This window comes from Equus quagga, chromosome 5 (genome assembly GCF_021613505.1).
Source record: "Equus quagga isolate Etosha38 chromosome 5, UCLA_HA_Equagga_1.0, whole genome shotgun sequence".
Classification (NCBI taxonomy): domain Eukaryota; kingdom Metazoa; phylum Chordata; class Mammalia; order Perissodactyla; family Equidae; genus Equus; species Equus quagga.
In genome coordinates, this window is record NC_060271.1 from 22,336,420 (window position 1) to 22,356,291 (window position 19,872).

Here is a 19,872-nt window from a genome sequence, read left to right on the forward strand (position 1 = left end):
GTTGGAGGTAGATAGTTGGCTTCCCAACAACCAGCAGTCAGGGTGCTGGGCCTCTCCTTCCAGATCTCTGGAGTTGGAAGAGAAACCACTTGCCCCGGCTGCAGGGGTTGGTGAGGGTCTGCAAAGCGAGGGCCTCTAGTTCCTCAGATGCTGCCATCTTTGTCCGCCAGGGCTGCTATGCTGTCTTCAGCATGCTCAGGGTGTGGGAGGTCTTCAAAAGGAGCCCAGGCTAACAGACAGTCCTGGATGAAACGTGAGACAATGAGTTTTCAGAGCACCCATTTCTGATCCAGCCTGAGTCAGGGATGCCTCCAGCTTTGGCCCATGGCTGACTGAGAAGCTTTCTCAGAGGCTCTGCTTCCAGACCTCATGCATTTTAGTGGTTTCTCCTGAGTTATCAATAGCTCACCCTCAGCGCTGTGCATTTTACTTGTATTGTCTTAATCCTGTGAAATCACAAAGGGGACTATTCTTGCCTCCATTTGAAAGTTGAGAAAAGTGAACTTGAGAGAGATGAAGAGACTTCCTTAAGGCCACATGTCTAATAATTGGTAGACCTGGGACATGAACCCAAACAGTTCAGCTCAAGGCTCAGAACTCACAGCCTCTCTCACTAGCTGCCTCTGACCAGGGTCCTATAGGAGTCTTGTCCTGGGAGTCCTGCCTCTCAGCAATAGATAGGGATGACTTCCCCAAAGAAGGCTCCTGGAGACCCTCAGGAGGGGGAGCATGGACATGACAAGGCAGAACAGCCTGAGAATTGGTTCTGTTCACAGAAAGGGAAGAACGGGCCAAAAGCACTTGGCCGTGGCTGCAATTAGGGAGTGTGGGGGCATGAGGCTGATTAGGCTGAGTTGTGTCTCATAGGCCCTTTGGCAGTCATGAAGAAGGGAGAATAAGCCTGAACTTCACTTCTGGTGCCTCTTGGCCACATGGCTCCAGCTGGGAGAGGAGCTGAGGCCCAGAGAGTCTGAAGGAAGACACCTCCTTGGGGCTGGATGGTGGACCCTGAGCCCTGAGAACCCTCCCCACATTCTCATTCTTCTTCTCTGCAGTGTGGGGAGGGTCACTTTCCCCCCTCTTCCTTCCTCTTTCCCCCCACTACTTTCCTTGAACTATGCAAAGGGGCATATCTGGAGAGAGCCAGATGTGGCTGGAAAAGAACCATCTTTACCTGCTAGTTGAGAGGGGCTAGATAAACGATGAGCAGGGCTGGGTTTGGAGGCTCGATTTCTAATACCAGATCCTTCAGGGGCTCTCCACAGCCTTTAGAGGGAAAGGAGTGGAGGTCCTTTCTGTGGACTGTTGTGCGCAGTTGTAGAGTGGACGAGGGTGGCAAGTGAAGACTTTCATTCATGCAATAGATATTTTTTGAGCACCTGTAGTGCCAGGCATTGTTCTAGACACTCAGAATACTGCAACGCATTTGACAGACGTAGTCCCTGTCCCCCTGGGGCTTATGTTCTGCTATGAGGAGACGTACTGTAAACATGTAATAGATAAAGAAAATAATTTCAAAGAGCAACAAGTGCTATCAAGGCAATAAAACACGGATGATGTAGAGTGTGCCTGGGGGATGGGGCTCGACTTTAGTTCGTGGGTGGTCAGGGAAGGCCTCTCTGAGCTGAGACCCAAAAGATGAGACAGAGGAAGCCATGGGAATATCTGGGGCAGAGTGTTCCAGCAGAGAGAACATCAAGTCAAAAGCCCCCTGAGGTGGGATTTTCAAAGAGATTCCAGGTAGTGTGGGTTATTCACAGGCTGAGCACCGTCCAACGGGTCAGGAGATGGATTTAGACTTGGCTCTGCCTAAATGTCTCCAGTGTTTTGGAGCACAGTCAGCCCGTTTTCTGTAAATTTCCTACCCCATCCTCCAGGAAGAGTTGATTAAATAAAGTAGTAAAGGTGAATGAAAAGACCCTAAACCTCCCTTCTTCGATTCTCTTCTTCTTTCCTTCTTCTCTGTTTTCTGGAGCAGTGAGAGTAGGAGAAGGAGGTTTTCCTTTGGGGTCCTAAGGGCTGCAGTTGGGCACAAGGCATGCTGAGTCCTCAGTGACAGGACTGGGTAGCGGGGTTGAGAGATGGGGATGGGGGCACCAGCCCAGCTGCAGAGATCCTGCCAAAGGCAGCTGGGCAACGCCCAGTGTTGAAATGGTCAGTGGGCTCTGGCAGAACTGGATGCAGGAGGAGGCAGGAGGCTGAGGGCAGAGTGCCTATCCCTGGGCACAGGAGTGTGGGCTACACGTCAGAGGCTCTGTGTTAAGGCTCCCCAGTAGGTAACCCTTTCACAGTGGACATCCAGCTCCAGCCCCGAAAACTGCTGTCAGGACAGGCGGTGGTGGAGGACTGGACAGGGGAACTGAGGCAGAATCCTGGATATTCTGGTTAAGTCAACACAGGGAAAGGGGGCAGGTAGGCAAAGTCCGAAACTTTGGGCTCCCAAGGGCCCACATGGCTCCACCCATAGGCATGGAGGATCCCAGACACACAGGTGCAAAATGAGTTCCAGACCTCACTTGCTGTAAGTTCTGCTGTGTTGGAACTGGTATGGCATGACCTCATAGGCTCCAGTGTGAGGGGACTAGATGGGGCTGATCCCCAGCAAGAGAGCAACTGTCTCCCTTTCCTGCCATCTGGACCATTGTGCCCAGCTTGTTGCTCTCCCAGACAACTTCATAGGGAAGACATGAATCAGTTAATATTTGCTTTTTTGAAATCTTCCCCACTGCCCAAGGCATCACTTTGTGTCAATCTCTAAGACACTGGCCTTTGTCGAACACACCTGGAGCCCTGGGTGCCCACGTTTGGGCAGTCTTGAGTAAGAACTGCTATTCCCCAGCAGAATATCTTTGGTTTCATATGGCTGTCCCAGAAAGATTAAGTGACTTACCCAAGGTCACACTGTAAAACAATGGAGAAAGTTGTAGAAATGAAGGTACAAATAATGATAGTGACCTTTACTGAGTATCCACCAGACACCAGGTACAAGACTAAGGGATTTGTGTGCTTTGCCCCATTAACCATCACATCATTAATACCTTCCTGATGGCTCCAATATTATCCCCACTTTACAGATAAGAAAATAAGCTGAGAGGTGCATCACCTGCCCAAGCACACACAGCTAGTGAGTGGAAAGGGATTTGAACCCAGAGAGACTCACAACAGAGTCTACACCGATGACTGCTTTGATCCAGGGAGATTGTGAGTCGCCTTGGTCTCAAGAAAGGAAAATCAACTGATTTGGCCAGGCAGGGCCCTGGGGGAGAGCAGAAGAAAACACTCTGACTCCTTCCTCTGCAGCTCTTTTCCTTCCTCCATTTTCCATTCTTTTTCTGGAAGGTAATTGCTTGGGGCAGTGACAACCTCCTGGCGAATTACACAGCTGGTTTCCCAGTGAGATTTGTAACAACAACCCCGCCAGCCTGGCAGCCCCCAGCAAGTTCCGGTTTAAGAAACTAATTGCTGGATTGTGTAGTTGGTGCTAAATTGGGTAATTTCTTGGTGACGGCATGTGTGCCACTTCTTCCATTCCCAGATAGATTCGAGCTGCATCAGAGAAATTGTCACACACGGCACCCTCCCAGACTCCTTCACTCCCCACTTCCTAGCCAGCCACAGGCAATTGCAAAAGCGGCTGCCTTTCTGGGCCCAGAGGTTCCACATCTGGGCAGCTCTCTGTGTCCTGGGATAGTGGATAGATGCCTGGGTGCAGTAAAATGGGGAAAATAACACCAGCACCCAGAGTTGTCATAGGGCTTCAGGGAGCTTCCTTTAGTACTTATCTGACATTGGACTTGGAACAAACTCAGTACTCACCACACGGGGGAAAGGCGAAACCATACTCTGGTTAGGTCTAGAGTGTGTGGTATGGGTGAGGTTATTTTATTTGTTTGTTTCCTTTTTTTTAAAGCAAATCCACTTTCATTACTGTGTTTGCTTCAGACTGACGTTTAATAAGTTTGGCCTCTCTGGGCTTGAAGCACAGGCAGGAGAAGAGATAAGGCATTGGAGTGAGGCAACACTGGATTTTGTTTCTGGGTTTACCACCAACTCTGTGACCTTGGGCAGGTCAGTTTGCCTCTCCAAGCCTCAGTTTCTTCTTCTGTCAGTTGGGAGGAGGGGTAATGTCTATCCCTTGGAACAGTTGTGAGAATTAGATAAAATGTCCTAAGAGAAAGGATCTTGTTCTTTGTAGGCTCACATTCACTCAGCAAACACCTGCCACATGCCAAGCATTGTTCTAGGGGTCGAAGATAACGCAGTGAATAAGATGGATGAAATTCTTGCACCTACCTGGAGGTTGCATTCTGGTAGGAGAGACAGACAACCTCTGAATCATGCAGATTGAAAATGGTAATGCTGTAAGAGCTATGCAGGGACACGGTGCCTCGAGAGCAAACAGCAGGGGGATCTGACCTAGTCAGGGAGGCCAGAGAAAGCTTCCCTGAGGAAGCAACAACTGGGCTGAGATCTGAAGGGTGTGGAGGAGTTAGCAAGGCAGAGGTGGGCGGGAAAAGCTTTCCGGACAGGGGGAATAGGCCTCATGATGGGAGGGATCATGGGACTGCAAAAAGACTGGCCTGGCTGGAGCAGAGGAAGTAAGGGGGAGCATGTCGTGAGAGGGTGTTGGAGACGTAGGAAGGGCCAGACCCTGCAGGTCTCATTGGCTGGGTCAAGGCATTTTATCCTAAGAACATCAATAAGCCAATAAAGAGTTTTAAGCAGAGAAGTGACATGATCAGATTTATGTTTCCAAATGACCCTATGCATTGGAGCAGGGGAAGAACAGAAGCACAGAGACCAGTTAGGAGCTTTTGCTGATGTCCATGCAGGAGAGGATGTTCTGAGGTAGTCAGATTAGTTAGCAATGCTTACTGCTGCAAATACAGAAAATCTGGCCAACGGTTTAAATAAAGAGGAGTATATTCCTTGCTGCATTTAGGCCTGGAGGAAGGCAACTGCTTATGTTCCATGCCTCAATGACTCCAGAACTAGCATTTCAGTGATTCTCTAGGCCTTTCTTTCATGGTGGCAAGACAGCTGCCCTAGCTCCAGGCATCACGATTGTATTCAAGCTGAGAAGAAAGGCAGGAAGGCTGGTACTAACAAGCTCCATCCCTTTTATCACAAAGGCAGAATCTTTCCCAGAAACCCTCATCATATTTTTATGTTTATGTCATTAACCAGAAGTGAATCATGTGGCCTCTAGTTATAAGGGAGGCTGGGAAAGGGGAAAGAGTTGGGCCTGTTTTAGCTAGTCAGCCAACAATGATTTGGTGGATATGGAAATAAGTGGACAGATCTATTCTTAGAAAGCAAAATCCACAGGACTTGGTGATGGATTGCATTCTTAGTCCCCTCCTTGCTCATTTTTCCTTCCTATTGATTATGTTTAGTAATGGGATGGCAGCAGGAGGAATGTGATCATAAAGCATAATATATAGGAGGAAGCCTATATAGTTAAATCTATATCAATTAAATCTTCTCTTTAGGAAATTCGTAAGTTGACCATCTTCTTCCCCCGGTAATTTGGATTTGATTGTATTATTTACTCTTTTGGACATTGGAGATTTTGGAAATCCAAAATAAAGGCTTCACATGAAGGATGACACTATGGAATCTTAGAGGTTATAAATTGGTTTTGTATACATTGTATCATTTGATATTCATTACAGCCCTGGGAGATAGGTGAGCAGGTGTCATTAGGCTCAGGGAGGGTAGGTCACTTGTCTAGTGTCACACACCTTCTGATCTCAGGGCTTGCGCTTTTCCCACTAGGCAGTGCTGCTCCATAGGACATTGGTAAGGGAGTCAGGGGTGGTTTGTCCGGAGAGGAGCAATTACAGGGGCCCATAACCTCTGAGACTAGAGCCAGGAGAATATGGATTGATGCTAAAAGATGGAAGTTTGAGAAGATCTTGATGCGGGCTCAGTGGCTTGGCAGCAGCACCTGTGTGGGTTGAGGAGGGGGGAGCCTGGGAATGGCCACCATTGGGAAGGCTCAGCATGAGGCTGCAGCTTGATTTGACCACAAACAAAGCCCATGGGCTGGTCTGGGCTTCTGCCAAAGTGGCCTTTCGTGCTTTGAGTCTCAGATGTGGACGCTGCCTGGGGCAGGATAAGAAGGACCATGCCATGGACAAAGGACCAGGCTATCGAAGCTTCTTTCCAAGGCAGGGAGATGCTTCCAGGTGCTTTTCCAACAACTGCTTTCGGGGCCATCTTGGTCTGAAGTCACCTCTGCTTCCACAGGGAAGAGCAATGGAGGAGAATTGTTGTCTAGAGCCAGGCAGTTGAAATCTGTGAGGTCACCCCAGTTTCCCTCCAGGCGAGATAACCAGCAGCTTCTCCAGTCCAGGCCACAGGGTCGGCAGGGGGCTGCTCATGTCTCACCCTCTCCTCTGTGGAAGATTCCCAGGAGACTCCACAATCTTCTTCGTTGTCTCACATCCCTCGAGGTCAGGAAGTTCCTCCTGATGTCTGACTGTGTCTCTTCCACTACCATTAATCATGCCTGCAAAGCTAGCTCTTCTTCCTGACATCCCCATGTCTAATAATGGCATCATTAGTCTTCCAGTCACGGCTGCTGCAAACTTCAGAGTTGTCTTCCTTTCTGACTCTCTCTCTCCCACCTCTTCCCAGTATTTTCCAAACCCTAAATGTCTGCTGGAACTCTCCCAACCCACTCCTCAGAATTCCTAATTTTCCCACCTCGTTTGCCTTTGTGCCTGCTGTTTCCTCCACTGGCAATTCTCTCTCCCCCATCACCATTGTCTATGGAACACACAGCCATCTTGTTCTCCAACTCAAACACACTCTTTTCTGGGAAGTCTTCTTCAATTTCTCTCTATTGAATCTGGTCTTGCCCTCACCTGAACTAGCCTAACATTTTGGTACCTCTTTCCAGCCCTGTCATTTATTCATCTAGTTAATGAACATTTATTAAGGACCTGCTCTGGGCAAGGCCCTGAATTAGGTGCTGGAGATCCAGAGATAAATAAAATTTGGTTCCTACCCTGCAGAAGACCACATTCTAATTGGAGAGACAGAAACTGAAACAGATAATTTCAGTGCAGTGTGAAAGCTGCTTTCATGGGGGAACCCAGGGTGTTATAAAAACCCAATAGAGAGGCATAACCCAGAATAAAAGTACAGAAAGTCTTCAAGGGAAGGTAGGGCTTAATATGAGTAGTATTAGCCAGGGGAAAGGGTTGGGGGGTGGATGAAAAGAGATTCTGGGAAGAGGGAACAGCTTATGCAAAAAAACAGGGACCTAAAATAACCCTGTCATGTGAGAGATTGTTCTCCTCTTAGACTATAAGCCCCTTGATGACAGGGGACCACACTTAAATCACCTTAAACACTTCTCACTCAGAGTCTTGCTTATGGTATCTGCTCAACAAATATTTGTAGAATGGAATCATATTTGAGGGCAATGAAAATGCAGTGGCTCAGCACAATCACACAGACACCTGCAGTTGGAGGTAGTCCAACCTGTAAGCTCATTTGCATGTATTTGCATAATGAAGCCAACTTCATTTCCCTGGGGGTCCAAAGGCTCTGCATCGTGGGGGATCCAATCACTCCTGGTTGGGGGGGTTGGGAAGGGAAACTGTCAAGGCCAGAGACTGGTCCTCTGAGGACTCTGGGAAACTCTCTGTCCCCTTCACTCACCACTCTTCTTTTCTATCAGGAGCCAGTGGTCCTGAGCCTTCTGAAGTTAGTATTCTGCCTGGCAGTGGGGATCCTGACACCGAGGATGGGACACCCAGGATGGTGAGTGGTAGGAGAGTCTGAGAGATGGGGATTAGATTGGGGGTTCTCAAATCAGAATAACTTGGGTTTGAATCTTGATTCAAAGTGATTTACCCACTTATTGGCTTTGTGACCTCACCATTTTGAACTCAATTTTCTCATGGGTAAATGTGGATAATATCTATGCACAGAATGTCAGTGGGATTAGAGAACATTAGGTCTGCACAGTACCATATACATAGCAAGTGCTTGGGAAATAGTAGGAGATGAGCTGTGAGCAGGATCTGGAAGAAGCCTGAAATACAGTGGGTATGGGGAGGTGGTGGCGGGGTGGAAGGGAGGGTAAGTCGCAGAGGTGCTGCTGTCTGGAGTCTTTGAGGCTGTCATCCCCTCCTAGTCAGCAGATGGTCCAGGAGCCTGGTCTGGGATGAGGGAGGGCGCCGTCTGCCAGCCTATCGGTCCCTGTCCCTCCTGCTGACACCCCCTCCTGCTGTAGCTCCTGTCCTGGCAGCTCTGGAGTCCTGATTGGAGGCAGTTCTTGCTGAGAGCTGACCTCTCTGTCCTGTAGCCTTGGCAAGCCTGGGATGGGGGCCAGGGACACTGATTCCAACATTTTCTCTCCATCACCTCCTTGCCCTGCCAGCCCACTGTTCCTAGGAGGAGGAACTCTCGGGTTCCCATCCCAGTTTAGGATTCAGATGCTGCCTTGAACAGCCAGTATTCCCCCTCTTTATGGTGTCTCCTCCCTTTATGACTTCCCTCCAGTGGAATGGGGTTGGCGGGGGGTGGGTAAAAGGCAAAAGGAGAAGAAATTCCACTGGGGACTATTTGGAACCCGGAAGAGGAAGGAGGAGTCATCTCAGGTTATTCCTTCCTATCTCAGTCCTGGAAGGAGGGAGAATGAGCCTGCAGTCAGTTGGAAGGAGCAGGGTGTGGAAGGAAGGGGAGGGATTTTCCTGCAGAATCATGCTGGAGATGTAGTTTTGGGTCCAGTGCTCTTGTTCATTACTGCTGCTGGGAGCTGTCACCCTGAGACCTGGCTCCTCGCAGCAGTGGAAGTGGGCAGGGATGGGGCAGAGGTGAGGCCCTGGGTCAATTTGCCTAAAGCCAGCTTGTTAAAAGTTCACCTAATGACTGGTTTCTTTGAATATTTTTTTTATGTCTGTTTGGGTATCCTTTTATTTTTGCTAACCTAAGGATTTAAAAAAATTCATTTGGCTGAGGGCATTTCCTCTTGGGAATAAGTATTTATCACATTTGCAGAATTTGATGAATGACGGTATTATTTTGTGCCCTTGTGAGTGTCTTTGTCTAGTACGACTGTTTTAAGGAATTTTAAGCCCATTTGTGGAAAGATAGTATAGTTAATCACAATAAATTGGTATGCATTACCAAAAAGAATACAAGAACACCTCATAAACGATAGTTTTAGGTGAAGTGACCTGTTGTTCAATTTGAATCCCTTTTCTCCCTATTTTCCCAGGAGGTTCCTGGGGCCTGGCCCCCAACACTATGAAGAGCCCTTGCTGAGGCCATGAGGGGTTACCATGGCGACCGAGGCAGCCATCCCCGCCCAACCCGCTTTGCTGACCAGCAGCATATGGATGTGGGCCCAGCTGCCAGGGCCCCGTACCTGCTGGGCTCCGGGGAGGCCTTCTCCACCGAGCCCCGCTTCTGTGCCCCGAGAGCAGGCCTGGGACACCTTTCTCCCGAAGGGCCCCTGAGCCTGAGTGAGGGGCCATCAGTAGGCCCCGAGGGAGGGCCAGGGGGGGCCGGAGTTGGGGGGGGTAGCAGCACCTTCCCCAGGATGTACCCTGGCCAGGGCCCTTTTGACACCTGTGAAGACTGTGTGGGCCACCCACAGGGCAAGGGTGCCCCCCGCCTGCCTCCTACACTCCTGGACCAGTTTGAAAAGCAGTTGCCAGTTCAACAGGATGGCTTCCACACGCTACCATACCAGCGAGGTCCAGCAGGGGCCGGGCCAGGACCAGGGCCGGGGTCTGGCACTGCCCCGGAGGCCCGCAGTGAGAGCCCCAGCCGCATCCGGCACCTGGTTCACTCTGTGCAGAAGCTCTTTGCCAAGTCCCACTCTCTGGAGGCCCCAGGGAAGAGGGACTATAATGGGCCCAAGGCCGAGGGAAGAGGTGGCTCTGGGGGAGACAGCTTCCCTGGCCCGGGCTCTGGAGGCCCTCACACCTCCCACCACCACCATCACCACCACCACCACCACCACCACCAGTCCCGGCACGGCAAGAGGAGCAAGAGCAAGGACCGCAAGGGGGACGGGCGGCACCAGGCCAAGGCCGCGGGCTGGTGGAGCTCCGACGACAACTTGGACAGTGATAGCGGCTTCCTGGCGGGTGGGCGGCCCCCGGGGGAGCCTGGTGGTCCCTTCTGCCTGGAGGCTCCAGATGGGTCCTACCGGGACTTGAGCTTCAAGGGGCGCTCGGGCGGGTCAGAAGGCCGCTGTCTTGCCTGCACTGGCATGTCCATGTCACTGGATGGACAATCAGTCAAGCGAAGTGCCTGGCATACCATGATGGTCAGCCAAGGCCGGGATGGATACCCTGGGGCTGGGCCAGGCAAGGGGCTCCTGGGTCCAGAGACCAAGGCCAAAGCCAGGACTTATCATTATCTGCAGGTGAGGCTTTGGTGGGTGTGGGGAACTGGGTCCTCGGCCCTCATCAGTGTTGTCACTCAGGGAGCTATGGAAAAGGTTGGATGGGAGCCAGCTGTGCCCCTGATGGAGAGCTTGGAGGCAGGGTAGCTCTGCCCTGCCTCACTGTGTCCCCTTGAGGCCCTTTTGGAACCTCAGTTTCCCCATTTGGGCAATGAAGGGTCCCTCCTATTCTGATGTTGTATCCATGTCAGGCAGACTTCCCCTTGACCTGCTGTTTTGGACCAGCTGTGCTGGCCTCTGTCTTATGAGGCTGGAGGCAGAATGAGGTTTAAGGTAGGCAGCGGACAGGACTGTGTGGTACTCCCTGGCTGTAGCTTCTAGGCTGTAGATTGGAGGTCAGCAGTTGGAAAGCGGTTCTCCTGCCCCAGGCCTTCTCCAGACCTCTTTTCTGCTCAAATCTGGGTGGTCCAGATATTGTTTGAATATGAAGGTCAGTTATTTCCAGAATGTGCCTCTGCTGGAGTTTGTCGTTCTGGGGTACCTGCAGTAGGACAGCCCATGAAGCTGTGGAAGAACCCTGGGAGGCTGTCCCGTGGATTTTCCTAGACTGGAGACACACTGAGGTCTGAGCCCCGGATGCAATGCCAAGACAGGGCTTCTTGGGAGAGGATGGTGCAGGTGATAGAGGGCATGATATCCCCATCCTGTCTCACCAGCTCTGTGATCTCCGCAGGTGATGCTGGGAGCTCTGACTCCTTATGGAGCCTTCATCCATCCCACACTGTCCACTCTCCATCTTTTTACTGAACTTTGGTCGGAGGCTCTTCTCACCATCAACCTTCCTCTTCTCTGCCTCGGGTCTCTTCTCATACCCCCTGACATATTTTCTTGAGCCCTCCCATAGTTTAGGACAAAAAGTCAATACAAGTTGTAGAAGTCCAACAGACCTCCGGTCATCCCCCAAGCCCAATATTTCACATAGTTATTCCACAGTCATTCATTCAGTGAGTATTTCCCGGGTGTTGTGGCTGCAAAGATGAAGACACAGGTGCAGGTTGTGAAGAGCTCACTGTTTAGAGGTGAGATGGGCAAGGAAACATATAGAACACAGTGCGATGAGGCTGCGGTAGGAGAGAGTGCTGGGTCCCGTGGGAGCACAGAGGAAGCACCGCACCCACCTGGGGTGGTGGTGGCCAGGGATTGCTCAAAGCAGCTTCTACGAGGAATGTCCCCTGAGCTGAATCTCAGTGGAGGAGTTGGGTTAGTGCAGAAGTGGATGAAGGGTGTTCCAGGAAGAGGCTGCACATGTCCAAAGGTGTGGAGAATCGAGGTTGCATGTGTCTTTGGGTGTCACTGGGCTTGCTGGTAAGTTGTTCACGTGTTAGGGCTCTCCTGGGTGGGGAACTTACGGAAGCTCAAGGGAACAGATAGAGCCACATTGGAAGCAGAGAGGGTTGGGAGACAGAAGGGAAGGTTGGAGACTTCCGGACTACTGAATTGGCCTTGGATTGCCCCCTCCCTGCGTAGAGAGGTTCTCTAAGCTGGGAATTGAAGGGTCCCGCAGGAAAGGCCAAGGTGGGAACACCAACCCTTCTCCCATAACTGAGCCCTTGCCATCCCTGGAGCCTCGCTGCCACCCCACTGCTCCCTGCTGCTTCTCTAGGGCTGCCCTGGCCTCCCTGGGGGCTTCCTTTTTAACATGCACCTCACAGTGTCCTGCAGAGGAGCGAGGAGCTCTGCAGTGGCTACGGAGTGGGAACCCTGCAGTGTGGCAAAGCGTGCCCTGGCTGGCCCATCATCTGGCCTGGCTTTCTCTGCCTGCCTGCGGCTCCTCTCTGTAGAGTATGGGGAAGGTGAATGACCCATCAGGGCCTAGGGTTCCAGGGCATCTTAGGACTGGGAAGTCTCAACCCATTTGGGGGAGAACAAGGGGCTGCTGGGACCCTCCAGACAGCCTGCTGCTCCCCTGGCACAAAAGCAGGGGAAACCGGCCCCGTCAAACTAGGTGTCTTTGTTGGACCCTTAGTCCTTTTGTCAAGACCCTGTTTCTCGCACTGGACCCCAGCTCTCCCTCAACCCTCTCCCGGAACTCCTCTTGCCACTTGGAGTTCTTGTTCCTTTATGGAGCCTCGTTTCCTCCCTGTGTTCGCATCTTCTGATTGAGCCCCAACCCTTCATTGAGTCCTGTTCCTCCCTGTAGGCTCCTTCATCGGGCCCCATCCCATCCCTGGGTCCCTGTTCTCGCACTGGTCTCCATCCCCTCACCTAGCATCACTCCCAGAGTCTCTGTCCCTCCCCTGAGCCCTGATCCCTGATCCCTTTCTGAGCCCCAATCCCCACCCCATTTAACCTGTTCTTTACAACAAGTATTTTAAGTCTTCCCTACTTGCCCCAGCCCCCTCCCCCACACCTTCATTTACACTCATTCTTTGTAGTGCAGTCGACCATCACGGAGCCCCCTCCCCTGCCTGTCAGCTCACCTGTAGACTCATTTAGCTTCCCAGCCACCCCCACCTCCTTATTTCTTGGCTCAGAGGAGAAGCCAGGACCACCATCCCAGGATGATCCCTTCAGTAGGGCTTGAGCCCATCTCCCCAGGACCCCCTCCATCCCTGAGCTGTTTGTCCCTCCTCCCTCCCCACATTTAAAGACTGTCTTTATCTTTATTGGCTTTTTCCCTCATCCTGAAAATATGCCCAAGTCTCTCATCCAAAAAATCCTTTCCTCAATCCCATAGCCCCTTCCGTCGTGTCTTCCCTTCGTATCCAAGTTCTTAGAGCATACACTCCGCTTCTTCACTTTTTTTCATTCTTCCCTTTACTGCAGTCTGACTTCCACACCCTCTGTCCTCTAAAATGTTCTGGCCGTGGTCACCAATGGTCTCTTGAGAGCTCTCCTTGAAAGGTACTTTTCAATGTTTATAATAATAATAGTTGACATTTATTCAGCACTTACTGTGTGCTGGGCACTCTATATTGGCTCATTTACCCTTCTCACCAACCCTGTGATGTAGGAATAATTATCGTTACCAATTCACAGATGAGGAAACTGATAGAGATTAATCAGTTTCGCTCAAGTTCACCTAGCTAGCAAGTGATGGGGCCAGAATTTGAGCATGGATCTGTCTGACTCCCGAGCCTGAATTACTAACCTCTGAATGCACTGTGGCATTTGACATTATCAATTCCTTTTATTCTGGAAATGTCTCCTGTTTCCATGACATGGCATTCTCCTGAGTTCCCTCCTACCCCTCTGCCCACTCCTTCTCAGGTGACTTCATAGGCTCCTCTTCCTTTCTTTGCAATCTCTTTTTAAATGTCAGTGGATCCCTCCCAGCTCTCTTTCTTCTTTCCCCTGGGCTCTTCCATTCACTCCTCTGGATTCAGCGGCCGCCCATGATTCCCACGTCTGCCTCCAGCCCGGATCTCTCCACTGAACTCCAGAACCAAATATCCAAGCACCTGCTCAACAGTTCTCTGCCAAACTCAAGATGCCCAACCCTGAACCCATCACCTTTTCCCCAAATCTGTTTCTCTGGGATTCTATGGCTCAGTGAGCGACAGCACCATCCCCCAGGTCCTCAGCCAGCAGCCTCCCAGTCATCCTCAACTTCTCCCCGCCCCCTCACCCCCCACATCTAATCAGGCTCACTGATGCTCCTTAACACCTCTCATTTCCATCTCCTCTTCCTCCTCATTGTCATTGTCTTAATTTAGGTCTCTTCATCTCTTGCCTGGATAACGGCATCAGCCTCCTAATTGATCTCCCTCCTGCCACTTGAGCCCCTGCCCTGCTCCTGGCCCTCCACAGTCCATCCTCTCTTTGGACTGTCAGAGTGCTCTTTCTGAAACACAAATCTGATGTCACTCCCCTGCTTAAAACCCTCTGTGGCTCCTCACAGAAGGAAGGAGGGGGAGTCAGAGGATTTGGGATCTAAGCAGGTGAAGAGGATGGAGGAGAAGGAGGGACAAAAGGTGACTGAGGTCAGGTGATACTTTACTGCTGGGGGTGGGATTGACACAGGTAATTTTGACCTCTGATCTTCGACCTCTTGGCATCTGGCATTGTCAGCCCCAGGACTTTCTAGGTGGCCTTCGGTTAAGTAGCAAAAGGTCCATGGAGGAGGATGAGGCATCTCCTGTAAGGGGGAGGACAGCCTGAGACCTCACTTCCCACTCCATGTCTGCATGCTCCTGAGTGTGGCCTGCTGGAGCCAGGGCAGAGCATTTCCCACTGGCAGTGGGGAAAGAGGGTCCTGGCCTCTAGTTTTAGTAGGGACGTGTCTGAGAGACAGAGGCCCCTGTTCCCACAGGTGCCGCAAGATGACTGGGGGGGTTACCCCACTGGGGGCAAGGATGGGGAGATCCCCTGCCGCAGGATGCGCAGCGGCAGCTACATCAAAGCCATGGGGGACGAGGAGAGCGGAGACTCAGATGGCAGCCCCAAGACATCTCCCAAAGCTGTCGCCCGGCGCTTCACCTCCCGCCGCTCCTCCAGCGTGGACCAGGCCCGGATCAAGTAAGGACAGGGAATGCTGGGGGCTGGGAGGCGGGAAGCTGATGCTGGGTACCTGCAGGGGGTGTGTGTAAGGTGGGTACCGGTCGGGTTCCCTGCTTAGGGTTCAACTGGGTAGTCCCCATATAAAGAGGGGGTCCCGGGTGACAACATATGTCTGAGTGCCTCTTTGGGTTGGTTCCTTTACCCAGGAGTCTCCTGGGGGTTTCTGGCAGATAGAAGCTGCTCATGGGCCCCAATGCTATCATTCCCCTCCCCTGCCTCCTAGCAGACTCCTGTTTTGAATCTGGAATTTTGACCTTTCCCAGCTGCTGTGTCCCACCCCGGATCCACCCACGGAGCTCCATTCCTGGCTACACCCGTTCCCTCACTACCGGACAGGTAGGGAGAGGCCCAGGATGCCCGAAGGAAAGGGCGGGAAGGGAGAGTCAGTCCCATGCTCAGCCTAGGCCTTAAAATCAGAGATCTGCCCAAGGAGAGAGCTTGGGTCTGGTTCTGGGGGAGCTGGGAAGCCCGACTTGGGATTCCTGGAGCTGACTCAGACTGGAGATCTCAGAGAGTCACGTCCTTAGAAACCACCAAGTGTCCTCAAAGTGATGAGCTTGTGAGGGCAACATCAGTTCTCTCAGGTTCCCCAGCCCTGGCCTGACTTTATTGCTCTCAGCCCACCCTCCCGGGAACAGTAGGATTGACTGTACAGAGAGGGGACGAGCAGAGTTTCAGCCTCAGAGATGCTCAGGGCTGTGTTCTCCCCTCATCACCTCCACCCTGTGGGACCACTAGCAAGACACTTCACCTCTCAATACCTCTGTCTTCTCATCTTTAAAATGACGACAGTACTTGTATTTATCTCACAGGGGTTTTGTGACAGTTCAGTGAAACAATGTTTGCAAACACAAGGTACCTGGCCCCAAATTGTTATTTTGTAAATGTGAGTTTCATACCTAAGTGTAGACTTTCCCCTCAACGAAACGGAGGCAGCACAGTTTAGTAATTAAGGGCATGAGATGGGTTTGAATTCCAGCTCAGTGACTTACCAACTTACCAGCTGAGTGACCTGGGGCAAGTTACTTGACTTTTTTGAGCCCCACTTTCCCTATTTAAAAATAGGCATCATAATAGTGTTCTTGGCACATAGCCAGCACTCAAGAAGGGTTAGCTATTTTTACTATTTGCTGGGGAAAAAAGCAATGCAAAAAGCAGTGCAAAAGACTGTCCACATTGGCTCCTATTGTTTGCTGCTTCAGTCTCTCAGCATTTCTTTGCTACATTTCCTGAATCAGGGAATCTGACTGGCACAGCCGTCTTTTCACATCAGACCAGCCTCTGTTGCTAAACCCACTAGTTAGTGCTCAGTGTTCATTTTACTTGACCCATCAGCAACATCTAACACAGTTGATGACTCTCTCCTTCCTGAAACACCTCACTCAGTTGGCTTGGAGGACAACCCACCTTTTAGGTTTTCCTAGATCTCTCTCTGGCTACTTATTCTCAGTCTGTGTCACTGGTGCCTACAAACTCTCCGGGATCTGAACATTGGAGTTTTCAGGGCTTAGTTCCTGGACTTCTCTCTACACTCACTCCTTGGGTGAGCTCATCCAACCTCATGGCTTTGAATATTATCAAGAGCCTGATGACTCCCAAAGTCGTCTTCAGCCCAAACCCTCCCATAAACGCCAGGTGTGTATATCTGTGTATTGAAGTCTCACTTGGATGTTTAGTAAACATCTCAAACTTAAGATGTCCAAAATTAAACTGCTGGTGTCCTTTCCCCCACAAATTCCCTGCCCCATCCACTGTCTTCTCCGTTTCAGATAATGGCAACTTTATCCTTCCAGGAGCTCTGGTCTAGAAGCCTGAAGTCAGTCTTGACTCCTTTCTCTCTGTCATATCCCACATCCAGTCCTCCAGCAAATCCTGTTGGTCTCACCTTCAAAGCATAACCAGGATCCCTCAACTCCTCTCCACCTCCACTGCCACCACTCCAGTTCATGTTGCCATGTTCTTTTGTCTGGTCTGTTGCACTGCCTTCTAGTTGGTCTCCTGCATTTGCCCTTGCTCCACTTCATTCTCTCTCAGTACAGCCAGAGTGATCATTTAAAAATAGAACTACATTCACTCAAAAGCTTACTCAGAGGAACATTCAAGGACTTTACTATGGCTTATAAGGCCCTGCATGATCTGGCCCTTGCTACCTCTAAGTTCCCCTCCTAACATTGTTCTCTTCCCTTACCACTCCAGCCACACTAGTCCCCTTGCTGCTCCTCTGACACCACAGGTGTGCTCCAGCCGCAGGGTCTTTGCATTTGCTGCTGCCTCTGTCCGGATCTCTCCTTCTCAGACACTCCCATGGATCACTCCCTCTCTTCTTTCAGGTCTTTCCCCAAATATTCTAAAATCTAAATTTTAACTACACCCGCCAACATTTCCTATTTCCTTTCTCTGTTTTTCTTTTCTTCTTCTTAGCACTTTACACTATCTAACATCATGTATATAATACATATTTCTCCTGGGAGGCGTGGCTTATAATCTTTGCTTTACAGAAGAGGAAGAAAGTTTAATGCATGAGAGATGTCAACTTATTATCTATAATAATGCATTTTGCCTTTAAGTCTATTTTTTTGTTCAGTGTTTTCCCAGAACATCTTTTTCCATCTTTTACTTTAAAACATTTTGTCTCTTTATGTTTTAGGTATGTTTTTTGTAAATAGTTTATAGCTAGATTTTATTTTATATCCATTCTGACAATTGTTTGAGAATTTGGCACATTTATGTTTATTGTGATTACCAATATGCTTGGATTTTGTTTCTGTCATCTTACTTTGTACCTTCTATTTATCCTGTCTTTTGGTTGATGCTTTTCTACTCCTTTGCTGCCTACTTTTGGATCATTTGGGTTTTCTTCATTTTTCTCCTCAAACTAGTTTAGCAGTTATATATTCTATTTTCATTCTTTATGGTTACTCTTATAATTTTAGTGTGCCTATTTGACTTAGCAAAGTCTAAAGTTGACAATTTCTTCTGCCTTTCTCCTGGACAATGCAAAGACCTTAGGGCACTTTAACTTTGATCGCCTCTTCCTTTCTTATGTGTACTTGTTGCCCAGTATTTTAGTTCAACCTTTTTTTCTTTTTTCTTTTGGTGAGGAAGATTGGCCTCGAGCTAACATCTATGCCAATCTCCCTCTAGTTTGTCTGTGGGATGCCACCAGAGCATGGCTTGATGAGCAGTGTGTAGGTAAGTGCCCAAGATCCAAACCCTCAAACCCGGGCTCCTGAAGTGGAGCGCATGAACTTAACCACCATGCCATCAGGCCAGTCCCTGGTGCCATCTTCTTTTCGTCTTTCCAAATTAGTCTTTATTATTGTTGTTACATTTTATGCTATTAGTACTTGGTTATATATACTCACATCTTTACCTTTTCTCCCCTCACTGTACCTTCTTACATTTCATTCCTTCCTTTTAAAGTAAATTCTGTAGTAATTTTTTCAGTGAGTGTCTGTTAGTAGCAAATTCTGCCTTTAACAAAAAATGCAGTTTACCCTCAGTATTTAAGATAATTTACCTTATTATAGAATTCTAGGTCAATCATTATTTTCTCTCAGTGTTTTGAAGATTCCTTTGTCATTTGTCTTCTGTTATTGCTGTTGAGGAGTGTACTGTCAATCTAATTGTCTCTGTAGGTAATTTTCATTTCTCTCTGATTTCTGTTAAGATCTTGTCTTTGATTTTGGTGTTCTGCGGTTTCGCTATGATGTGTGTGTGTGTACACGCGCGTGCACGTGCCTGCTCCCTGAATCTGAGGATTCATGTCTTTCATCAAATCTAGAAACTTCTCTCATGATTACTGTTTGCTGGTACATCTTTGTCCATCCTTTTACTTTCAACCTACTTGCTTTTTTATCCAATCTGAAAATCTCTGCCTTTTGAATGGGGATGTCTTGTCCATTCACATTTAATGTGATTATTGATATGGTTGGATTGTTTCACGTTGTTTTTGTTCCTCTGTTCTTTCTTTACTACCTTCTTTTGTATTAAATAATTAAATATTTTTAGCATGCCATTTTAACTTCTTTGTTGTTAATTCCTTTTTACTTTATTATTTGAATATTAGTGGTTGTGCTAGGAATTACAATGTATATCTTAATTTATTAGAATCAATATCCTTTTTTCTCTCCCCTCTTTGTGCTATTATTGTCATATATATCACCATATACACATCGTAAACCTAAGAATTATTATAAACCATTGGTGGTATTATAGTAATTGCTTTGTACAATCTTATGTCTTTTAAAGAAGCTAAGATAAAAACTGAGAAAAATATGTTTATAGAGTCTTTTATATTTACTCATATTTATCATTTCTTTCTATGGATTTGAGTTACCATTGAGTGTCACTTCCTTTTATCCTGAAGAACTTCCATTAGTATTTCTTGTAAGATAGATCTGCTAGCAGTAAATTCTTCAGTTTATATTTATTTGGAAATCTCTTTATTTTTACTTTATTTTTGAAGGACAGTTTTGCTGGATATAGAATTCCTGGTTGAGTTTTTCTTTCAGCACTCATATAGTGGAATATATCATTCCACTGCCTTTCGTATTCATTGTTTCTCATGAAAAGCCAGTTATTAATCATATTATTGTTTTCTTTTATGTGATAAATTGTTTTTCTCTTGTTGCTATTAAGATTTTCTCTTTGTCTTCAGCTTTCAACATTTTGACTAGAATGTGTTTGGGTATGGATCTCTTTGTGTTGAACCTACTTTGGATTCATTGAGCTTCTTTGATCTGCATATTAATGTTTCTCACCAAATTTGGAAAGTTTGGGGCCATTATTTCTTCCAATAGTTTTTGTTTTTCTCTCTCTTCTTCTGGGATTCCCATTACTTGTATACTGGTAGACTTGATGTTGTCCCATAGGTCTCTGAGGCTCTGTTCGTTTCTATTCAATCTCTTCTCCTCTCCATTCTTCAGGCTGGATAA

The 19,872-nt window shown here is 48.7% G+C and overlaps 1 protein-coding gene across 1 annotated transcript in view; it reads left to right on the top strand.

Annotated features, from left to right (window-relative positions):
• The first annotated feature begins 9,289 nt into the window (after positions 1–9,289).
• Positions 9,290–19,872, top strand: part of DLGAP3 (DLG associated protein 3) — a 33,636-nt gene continuing 23,053 nt past the window's right edge. The window contains exons 1-3 of the mRNA XM_046662845.1: positions 9,290–10,396; positions 14,688–14,893; positions 15,199–15,271. Coding sequence (XP_046518801.1) covers positions 9,290–10,396; positions 14,688–14,893; positions 15,199–15,271 — 1,386 coding nt within the window. The remainder of the gene's footprint in view (positions 10,397–14,687; positions 14,894–15,198; positions 15,272–19,872) is intronic.